Source organism: Alexandromys fortis, unplaced genomic scaffold (genome assembly GCF_014885135.2).
Source record: "Alexandromys fortis isolate MF-2015 unplaced genomic scaffold, M_Fortis_MF-2015_v1.1 scaffold_54, whole genome shotgun sequence".
Classification (NCBI taxonomy): domain Eukaryota; kingdom Metazoa; phylum Chordata; class Mammalia; order Rodentia; family Cricetidae; genus Alexandromys; species Alexandromys fortis.
Window position 1 is genome coordinate 9293600 of NW_026067958.1, and position 11373 is coordinate 9304972.

At 44.3% G+C, this 11373-nt stretch overlaps 1 protein-coding gene across 1 annotated transcript; it reads left to right on the top strand.

Moving 5' to 3' along the window:
• Positions 1–9308: 9308 nt before the first annotated feature.
• LOC126507805 (60S ribosomal protein L7-like) lies at positions 9309–10161 on the top strand. Its single transcript, XM_050152579.1, is given in 2 exon segments — positions 9309–9513; positions 9516–10161. Coding segments are annotated over 2 exon segments (777 nt in total). The 3' UTR covers positions 10088–10161.
• The last annotated feature ends 1212 nt before the right edge of the window (positions 10162–11373 follow it).

The following is an 11373-nucleotide window of genomic DNA, read 5'->3' on the forward strand; positions in this document are numbered from 1 at the left end:
GACAGAGACGGAGACCCACATTGGAGCACCGGACTGAAATCTCAAGGTCCGAATCAGGAGCAGAAGGAGAGAGAGCACGAGCAAGGAACTCAGGACCGCGAGGGGTGCACCCACACACTGAGACAATGGGGATGTTCTGTTGGGAACTCACCAAGGCCAGCTGGCCTGGGTCTGAAAAAAGCCCTGGATAAAACCGGTCTCGCTGCACATAGTGGACAATGAGGACTACTGAGACCTCAAGAACAATGGCAATGGGTTTTTGATCCTACTGCACGAATTGGCTTTGTGGGAGCCTAGGCAGTTTGGATGCTCACCTTACTAGACCTGGATGGAGGTGGGTGGTCCTTGGACTTCCCACAGGGCAGGGAACCCTGATTGCTCTTTGGGCTGTCGAGGGAGGGGGACTTGATTGGGGGAGGGGAGGGAAAGGGGAGGCGGCGGTGGGGAAGAGACAGAAATCTTTAATAAATGAAAAACAATGATTCTCATTCAGAGCAATATAAAAAAATAAATAAAAATGTTTATTAGCTACTTGTATTTCTTCTTTTAAGAACTTTCTGCTTCATTCCAAAGTTCATTTTTAAAAACTGAGTTCTTTGTTTTCTTGATATTTAGTTTCTTATTTTATTTGACTACATCTTTTTAAAATGCAAGGAATTTGCTTCAACTGTTGTTATTCTTTCGGTCCCTGCCCTAGCCACGCCCACTCCTTTTTAACCTGTGACCTTGCTTGCCGGTAGCTCTCTGTTCCCTGTTCTCTCTCCTGGTTTACACCTGGCTTTGCCTCTCTCCTCCTCTCCCCCCCTCCTCTCTCTCTCCCTTTCTCTCCCTTTCTCTTTCTCCCTCTTCCTTAATAAACACTTTTGCCTATTTTTGTGTTGTGCCCTCCCGCTGGTGGGAAACTGTAGCTGCTTGCTCGTGTGCCGGACTCTGGAGCCGGCGCCCAGCACCGCTGGGCACCCGCCAGAGTTTGCTGCTGCGCTGTGAGCCTGCCGGACGGGAGGAACCCCCCATATTTATAGGAATAAGAACTGTAATTAAAAACTGTGGCACTGCACATGATAGATCTGCTTCAACACCCCACATTTTCTTATTTATTTATCCAGACAGGATGTTACTCTGTAGCCCTGCTGGCCTTGAACTCACAACCCTCCTGTTTCAGTCTCCCAAGAGCTGGGATTGCAGGTGTACACCACATGGCTACCAACACACCTCACGGAGCTTCTCACTTATGGTCTGCTTTGTTTCACAATGGCTTCACTCTTGCCTTCGACAATGGACTCAGGGCAAGAGTCCTCCAATGTGGAAAGGTCGGGCAGGAAGGAACTGATGCTAAAGAAAGGTTTTAAAAATCATCTCAGCCTCCGATAGCTTGGATCTGAAGTGTGCCCCAAAGGCCCTGTGTGAGAAGTCTGGTCCTAAGTGAGCATGCTGGGAAGGGGAAGACCCTTTAAGAGGTGGGCCTGGCTGGCCAGGAAATGTGGAGCTATTATGTATGTCACCGTGCTTAGTCTCACAGAAGCGAGAATTTTAAAACACATGCAGACTATCTTATTGGAGTCTGAGAAATTAAAAACAGCATTGCAGGCAAGCTGCTGAGAAAGGGGAGGTGCATAGGAGTAGAAGGAGCCATGAGGTCTCATCTAGAGACAGGAAGTGGGCGGGTTCAGCCTCGGAGTTCTGCCTTGCTTGGTGAGGAGACATCTCTAAAGAGAGAGGTGCCCAGTGTCAGAGCAAGGAGGCTTGGCATTCGGACCAGTGTCTGAAAAGAAAGACAGAAAGAGGGAAAACAACAGTTACACTTTCTAAGCGGCGGAGCAAGGAAGAAACTGCACCGACTGAGGGAGGGCGTCCGCGGTCAAGGAGACAGCTACTCCTCCCATCTTTCAGCCTTTTTAGCATGCCACCTTTCTTTAAGATACAGCTTCCCATCCAGGTGACTGACAGGCAGATTTGGGTGAACTCTAGAGGGAGGGGACAATGCCATTGTCTTTTATAATTTAACCTCTGAGCAGTTTAGAGTGTCATGTCTCTACCCAGGGCCTGAGTTACAACTCAAATCCCATTCCCCCAACCAGAAATTGTGTAATAGGATAGATTCTTTGTTGGCACCCATGGGAGGCCTGCCTCTTTCGGAACAGAGATAGAGGAGGGGTGGATTGAGGTGGGGCGACAGTATGGGAGGAGGGGGAAAGGAAGCTGCAGTCAGGATATAAAATAAATGAAATAAAACTTAGTTACTAAAGAAAAATAAACGCAAAAGTCTCTGACATAGTGACACCTTAGCAGGAGGTGTTCCTGCCAGTCCTGAGCAGAGCCTGTAACCTCCACCTTCTCCCTTCTTTTGACACTTCGGAGACAAGACCGGCTGTGATGTCCCTCCTTTCCTCCTTGGTATTTAGAATTCTCTTTCTTTCTTTCTTTCTTTCTTTCTTTCTTTCTTTCTTTCTTTCTTTCTTTTTTTGATTTATTCAACTTATGTGAGATATGTCTGGTGCCTATGGAAGCCAGAAGCAGGAGTTAGATGCCCTGGAACTGGAGTTACAGATGGTTGTGACCAGCCTTGTGGGAATCAAACCCAGGTCCTCTGTGGAGGAACTCTGTGGTGCTCTTACCTGCTGAGCCATTCAAAATGCTAAAAGCTCTTGTGATGTATTCCCCTTTCTTAAAGGCACAGAGACATCAATGAAATAGAAGGTGGCTCCAACGCTATATGTGGGGGAGGGGTTCACGTTCAGTGACTCCAAGCTTCCCCCTTCTCTGCTTCATGAGATGATCTGGGTGCCACCACTGGTTCCCTGCTATGGGAGATGCTTCAACACAGGCCCCCAGAACACCACTCTACCTGAGCATTGACAGAAACCTCACAGATGAAAACCTAAACCGGATCTCTTTATAAGTTGATGACATCCGGCGTTGCCTTAATTGAAAACTGACTATAACTGTAAGCTGAATAATCTTAAAACAAAAACATTTTAAAATTTTTGTCATTATCTCTGCATCCAATGGCACTGTTCTCCAAGTTTTTAAAAAGAACATTAGTTATTACGGATTTGATTTGCAGTTTCTATTTCGGGCTTTAGAAAGCCCTTGAGAACATTTTACAATGTGGTTTTCAATTTCAACTATGTAAAGAACAGGGAAAACCATGTGTTTGGTAGCTGGTTTAGTAGTGTGTTCATGCATATATGTAGAATTCCTTAAGAAAAAGAGTGCACTCAGGAGGCAGAGGAAGGCAGATCTCTCTGAGTTCAAGGTCAGCCTGGTCTACAGAGTGAGTTCCAGGACAGCCAAAGTTACACAGAGAAACCCTGTCTCGAAAAAAAAAAGAAAGAAAAGAAAGAAAGAAAAACTGGCAATCAAAACCATCAAAGCTAAAAGAACTGAATTTGGTCAGTTTTGAATGTGAAATTCAGTTATGCACAGCCAACTTTGGGCTATATATACCAAGTTTCCTTCTGCAAAGAGGTATTTCCAGGTATATTTCCACACTGCTAAAAATTAAAACAGATGCACCGCACACATGCACACACACGCATGCACACATGTGCACGCATGCAGAAACAGAGACACGTATGCAGTCATCTCAGTGTATTTGCACCAAGGACAATGAGCAGAGCAGACAAATGAATCTGGCAGGTAATTTACCATTCCTGCTTGATTTCGTCAGCGGAGCCTCAGTGTGTTCTGAACCAGGGAAATTAGACTTGTCAAGAGGAAGATAGCATCCGTGTTTAATGATTGTTTTCCTTTACCTGACAGCACAATTACTCTCAACAAAATACACTGTTATCTAAGAGAAAAAGTTTAAGCAGTCCAATAATGAAAACAGTATTGCCAAAGTTTTAAGCAAGCTTGACATCTTGGAGCAGCTGGTATGTGTCCTGGTTTTTCTTTCTGTAGATTTGACACTTGCTAGACTAACCTGGAAGAGGGAACCACAACTGAGAAGATGCCTCCAAGAAGACTGACTCATGGGAAGCTTGTGGGTAATTTTCTTAATTTGCGATTAATATGAGACAGTCTCCCACTGTGGGCAGTGCCTCCCTGGAGTAGGTGGTCCTGGGGTTTATAAGGAAGCAGGCTCAGCAAGCTATGAGGAGCAAGCCAGTAAGAAGTGTTCCTCTGTGGTCGCTGATTCAGGTTTCAGTTCCTGCCTCCAGGTCCCTGTCTTGAGTTCCTGCCCTAAGTTCCCTCCATTAATGACAATGAAGCAAAATGGACCCTTTCCTCCCTTTGGCCACTGTGTTTTTTTTTTATCACAGCAATGGAAACCCTAAGGCACAACACTGCATCACTGCATTTAGGGGAGGCAGAAAAGCCAGCATACTGCGTGTATTCATGGAGAGATGTTTCTCTCCTTTCCTTCTGAATGCTGAACAAAATGTAGACATTTAACAGAGTTAACAGCTCTGTGCTGGTTATGCCAGCCCAGAACTACACAGGATCACATTACTGAAAATGCTATGTTAGCTGGGCAAAGTGGCTCATGACTTTAATACCAGGCCTCTCAAGTGAGCTTCTGGCCAGCGTGGGCTACATAGTGAGTTCCAGGACAGCCAGAGCTACGTGGTAGAACCACAGCTCTGAAAAAAGAGAAGGACGTCAAAGGAAAGAGAGTCCTGTGTCAGCAGGAGAAGCCTCCAGTGCTCCGGACCCAGGTGTAAGCTTGTCCAAAGATGATAGAAACGGTTTTAATATGTCCCTTTGCCTTCAGAATTTGAAATTATTTCATGTGGGGGTGGACAGTGTAGGCATACAGCTGTGTACACATACGAGAGACCACAGAACATAGGCATTATTCTTCAGGAACCATCCACCATGGTTTTGAGAGTGTCTCGCTAGGCTCACTGGTTCTTCAGCTATTGAATGCCACCACACACAACTGATCTTTTTCAGTGGGTGTTGGGGACCACACTCGTCCTTATTCTTATGTAGCCAGCAGTTTACTAGCTGAGCCATCTCCCTGGCCCCAATATAGATATTTCCGATATTTATGCTGAAAGAATAAATAAATACAACTTTTGGAGAAAAAAAACTTTAGATTTCTTAGACATCAAATGTATCTCATTTTAACTAGTCACCAAGAAAATTACCTTATTCCAAGATGGTGTTTTCCTAGAAATGAAAAAATAATAATTAGAACAGTTCCATGAAGGAACTAGATTCATGGACTGGATAATTATTGCCCAGGCACCCACATACTAACAGACTGGTTCCAGCGTGGTACTATAGGGAATAGGACTCTGGGGTATCTTCTGAAAGGGTATTGGGGCTCAGTGAATTCTTCCTCCAGCTCTTTCTCTGGGGGGCTGCCATGCGGTGAGCAGTTTTGATCCACTGCAGTGTCTGCCTCATACACCACCAAGCATGCCCTTCAATATTGCTAGTCAAGGTCACCTTTTCTTTCTTTCTTTTTATTTCTTTATTAATTAATTAAAGATTTCTGTCTCTTCCCCACCGCCGCCTCCCCTTCCCCTCCCCCAATCAAGTCCCCCTCCCTCGTCAGCCCAAAGAGCAATCAGGGTTCCCTGCCCTGTGGGAAGTCCAAGGATCACCCATCTCCATCCAGGTCTAGTAAGGTGAGCATCCAAACTACCTAGGCTCCCACAAAACCGATAGGTGCAGTAGTATCAAAAACCCATTGCCATTGTTCTTGGGGTCTCAGTAGTCCTCATTGTCTGCTATGTTCAGCGAGACCGGTTTTAACCCAGGCTTTTTCAGACCCAGGCCAGCTGGCCTTGGTGAGTTCCCGATAGGACATCCCCATTGTCTCAGTGTGTGGATGCACCCCTCGCGGTCCTGAGTTCCTTGCTCATGCTCTCTCTCCTGGTGCTCCTGATTTGGACCTTGAGATTTCAGACTTGGGAATATACCCAAGAGAGGCCTTATCATACAACAAAAGTATATGCTCTACTATGTTCATAGCAGCATTGTTAGTAATAGCCAGAACCTGAAAACAACCTAGATGCCCTTCAAATGAAGAATGGATGAAGAAAGTATGGAATATATACATATTAGAGTACTACTCAGCAGTAAAAAACAAGGACTTCTTGAAGTTTGCAGGCAAATGGATGGAAATAGAAAACACTATCCTGAGTGAGGTAAGCCAGACCCAAAAAGAGGAACATGGGATGTACTCACTCATATTTGGTTTCTAGCCATAAATAAAGGACATTGAGCCTATAATTCGGGTTCTTAGAGAAGCTAAATAAGAAGGAGAACCCAAAGAAAAACATATAGGCATCCTCCTGAATATTAACCTTCATCAGGCGATGTAAGGAGACAGAGGCAGAGACCCACATTGGAGCAAGGTCACCTTTTCTGTCTGTCAGTCATGGCTAACAGTAAGGCTGCTATCACAGTTGGAATTAGATCACTAAACTTTGATTGTACTTTTTGAAAAGTGTTGATTAAACCATTTTATGAAGAAACTAGAGGACAGGGAGAGACCCAATAGCGAGGGTCTCTCAGATGTCCTTCTCTGTGAAGTTCAATTACTTCCGAAAGCCTGAGGAGGCTAGTCCTGGCTCATCCTACCTCAGAGAAGAACCTGTAAGAGAGATGACATAATAATGGAAGCAGGGCTGGTAGGATGGCTCATCAGGAAAGGCGCTGGCCACAAATCCTGAGGACCTGAGGTTCATCCCTGGAACCCTTGTGGTGAAAGGAGAGAAATAACTCCAGTGAGTTGTTCTCCAATTTCTACATGCACATTGTGGTGTATACACATCACACACACAACACATACATACACACCACACAGACACACATATCACACACATACACACAGACCACACATCGTGCATACACACCACACATACATATACACCACACATACACACACCACACATCATGCATATACACATGCACACACACCACACACACACACATAGCACACGCATATACACCACCACACATCATGCATACACACCACACACACATATGCACATAATACACACATGCACACACACATACACACCACACACACATACACTTTAAATGTATAAAACAATGGGGACAGTAGCATTAGAAACAATAAGGCTAACAGAAGCAGGGATGCTGGTGCAATGGACTGGGCTGTGAGCCTCCTCATCTGTTCTTTTCACTCCATAGTCAGTGCTCATCGAAAGCAAACTGCTCAGCTGCCCAGTGCTGTACTCAGGCCTCTAGCTACAGTTAATTTTACAGTTCATCCAAAATGAAAAAAGTAGCTTAGGTGAAATTATGCCTTTGAATCTTGAAATAACTCTGTAATTGCACCTTTCCTGGTTGTCCTCAACTTCAAAAGCTGCCAGTCAACACTCTTCACCTTCTGATGGAGCAAACGTGTACCTGGACAACCATCCCATGCTTCTCCTTTGGGGTAGTCTTCAACCAACTACAGGGGTATTCAGCAGGTCATGGTCCAACAGACTTCGTGTGCCCAGTGCTTTTGCTCTGCCATAGGCTCATGCATTCTGAGCTCTTTTAAGGCACGCAAGGCTGTGCCGCAATGCCTAACAGGTTAGGAGTATCGGGTATTGTCAGGCTACAATGTGTTTATTGGGACATAACACAATATTCTACTGAGTCTCTCTCTCATCTCTCTCTCTCTCTCTGTCTCTCTCTGTCTCTCTGTCTCTCTGTCTGTCTGTCTGTCTCTCTCTGTCTGTCTCTCTGTCTCTGTCTCTGTCTGTCTCTCTGTCTCTGTCTCTGTCTCTCTCTCTCCCTCTCTCATCTCGGAGCTATCAGAGCAAAGCCATCTCTCGATCTAGACAGTAACTTCCTGCTAGGCGGGGTAGATACTGGTGAAGTAACAGAACATGGAACCATCTCAAGAAGCAGGCTCCTTGTGAATTTAGGTTGGAATGGAATTTCTCCATTGAATTACATTGAACTCGAGAATAATAATAATAATAGTAATAAATTCTGTATTCTAATTTCGCCCTCTACTACCATAGTATAAACAAAGCAATTTATACAGAGTGACAGCCAAAGCGGATGACTCAGCTCCTACATCATGAGTCACATTGGCATGAGCCAGAGCATTTCCCTCTGCAAACCACAGCTTCTTGCATCCCTGATCATAGCCATCTTAGGTTGTGACAGAGCTGGCAGCAAAGCACAGGCTGAAACACACGTTCCCCCGTGCAAGGCATTCACATGAAAATATGAGCAAGTAAACCAAGGGCATTGTTGAAAGGAGAGCTAGCAGGACAGGGGATAGCAGGTTAGAAAACTATACCACAGATTTCAACGGGTACACATGAACTGCTAGATCACTGGCCCAAAGAAAATGTCCAAAGGCAAAATATATACAGAATTCAGTATATGATAAAGATGTCATCTCAAGTCAGTGACATCATGCTCACTTCAAAACATAGCCTATTTGTGGCTGGAGAGATGGCTCAGCAGTTAAGAGCACTTTCTGCTCTTAACTTGGATTTGGAGGACTTGGGTTTGCAGCTCACAACCATCTGTAACTCCAGTTTCTGGGAATCCAATGCCTTATTTTTGCTTCCATAGGCAATAGGCATGACACTTCATACACACAAAATAAAAATAATTTTAAAATAAGTTACATAAAAATTAAGATAAATAGAATAAAATGTGCTAAGAAAATCAATTGACCAAAAATAAAATAAAATTCAGTTATTTTTCATGGGATCTCTGGGGCATCAGCTGCATCAAGATGAAGATGAATGTTTCTTTCCAGCCGCCAGCTGCCAGGAACTCCTTGAAGGGGACAATCCCACAAGTGTCATACTGCCCATGAGAAGAAGTAGCTGCTGGTGCTCTGGGTGAAGAGTGGAAGGGTTATGTGGTCCAGATACAAGGTTTTCCATGAAGCAAGGTGTCTTGACCCTCTGCAAAGTGCTGGTGAATAAGGGGCACCCTCGTTCTAGACCAAAGAGAGCGAGAGAGAAGTGTGAATCTGTTAGGGAATGTATTGTGGATGCCAACCTGAGTGTTCTCAATTTGGTTATTGTGGGAAAAACAAAAGGAGAGAAAGTCCTGGACTGGCAGGTGCCACTCTGCCTCAGCAGTTGGGGCCCACAAGAGCGAGCAGAATTGGAAAGTTCTCCACTCTCTCTACAGATGATGCCCATTATATGTGGTCAGAAAACCCTTAAACAAAGAGGGTAAGCAGCCCAGGACCAAAGAACAAGGAGGAAGCAGCAGAACATGCTAAACTTTTGGCCAAGTGAATGCAGCAAGCCAAAGAAAATACCAGAGTTGGAGGTTGTCCTCCCTGGGAGCTTCTCCTTCTGAATCCAGTTAAAAAAACAACCACTATTTCCTCTTTTTTTTTTCCGCCTGGAACCATGGAGGCTGTGCCGGAGAAGAAAAAGGTTCCTGCAGCGCCAGGAACCCTGAAGAAGAAGAAGGTTCCTGCTGTGCCAGAAACCCTGAAGAAAAAGCGAAGAAATTTCGCAGAGTTGAAGGTGAAGCGCCTTCGGAAGAAGATTGCCCTGAAGTCGCTGCGAAGGGCCCAGAGGAAGCTCATTTATGAGAAGGCAAAGTACTATCACAGGAGTACAGGCAGATGTACCGGACGGAGATTCGCATGGCCAGGATGGCAAAGAAAGCTGGGAACTTCTACGTGCCCGCTGAACCGAAGCTGGCGTTCGTCATCAGAATCCGAGGTATCAATGGTGTAAGCCCAAAGGTGCGCAAGGTGTTGCAGCTTCTTCGTCTGCGGCAGATCTTCAACGGCACCTTCGTTAAGCTCAACAAGGCTTCAATCAACATGCTGAGGATTGTGGAACCATACATTGCATGGGGGTACCCCAATCTGAAGTCAGTAAATGAGCTTATCTACAAACGCGGCTATGGCAAAATTCATAAGAAGAGAATTGCCTTGACAGATAATTCCTTGATTGCTCGGTCTCTCGGTAAATAAGGCATCATCTGCATGGAGGATCTAATTCATGAAATCTATACAGTTGGAAAACGCTTCAAGGAAGCGAATAACTTCCTGTGGCCCTTCAAATTTTCTTCTCCACGAGGTGGAATGAAGAAAAAGACAACTCATTTTGTGGAAGGTGGAGATGCTGGCAACAGGGAAGACCAGATAAACAGGCTTATTAGACGGATGAACTAAGGTGTTGCCCGTGGTATTTTTGTAATCTGGTCAGTTAATAAACAGTCGCAGCTTGGCAAAAAAAAAAAAAAAAACCAACCACTAGTACTTACACCATGAAGTTCACACCTATGGTTCCAGCTCTTGGGAGGCAAAGGCAGTGATGTTGCAAGCTCAAAGTCACCTGGGTTACACTGAGACTGCTCAGAATGAAAATTGCTTATCTGGATTTATTTATCAATTGCTGTTGATCATATTAAAAACAAAGACACAGAGTTTTAAATCAATTTCATGTCAACTCTTATGAAAATAAGCATGTTTTCAAAACAACACAACTATTATTTTATAAATGTATAAATTTACTTTCATAAATTTTATTAATACTTGGGCCAACAGGAACTAAGGGTTGTCATGTCTATTTCAGTATTTAATGTGTTGCTCTGATTGTGGGGGGCACTTTAACCTCCCATAGCTAGAGAGAGAGTGTTTAAACCACTTTTCCCAATAATTGTAGGCAGCATTCTTTATATCACATCAGAACATGGCAAGTAGAAGTTGAATTTTCCATACTTTACTTACAAATTAAAATATACCTTGCAACTTAAACAGATCTTAAAACTATCTTCAGTTCTTTTATCGTCATACAGTGGTCTCCACTTGATGGTGCTGACTGAGTGTTCATCTTTTCAGTATTGGCACATCCTGTGTGTAACACAGCAAAACAGTCAGCTTCATTAATATCAGCCCAGCTACCATGAGAGCATATTTGTGGCATTCATATTTGTGGCAGCTATTACACCAAGAAGTACCAGAGGCTAAGACATTGGGTGCAGTTTCATGGTGTTAGACAATGGTCTGCATTCTGTCAATTTTATTTTAAATAAACGCTGATTGGCCAGTAGCCAGGCAAGAAGTATAGGTGGGGCAACCAGACAGGAAGTAGAGGCAAGTCAATGAGAACAGGAGAATTCTGGGAAGAGGACCCAGTCCTGTCCCAACCACAAAAGAAGATGTGATTACCCCGCTGAAAAAGGTTCTGAGCCATGTGGCTAACACAGATAAGAATAATGGGTTAACCGCAACTGACAAAGGTCTGATCTCCAAAATATATAAAGAACTCAAGAAACTAGACTGTAAAAGGCTAATCAACCCAATTATAAAATGGGGCACTGAGCTGAACAGAGATCTCTCAACAGAAGAAGTTCAAATGGCCAAAAGACACCTAAGGTCATGCTCAACTTCCTTAGCGATCAGGGAAATGCAAATCAAGACAACTTTAAGATACCATCTTACACCTGTCAGAATGG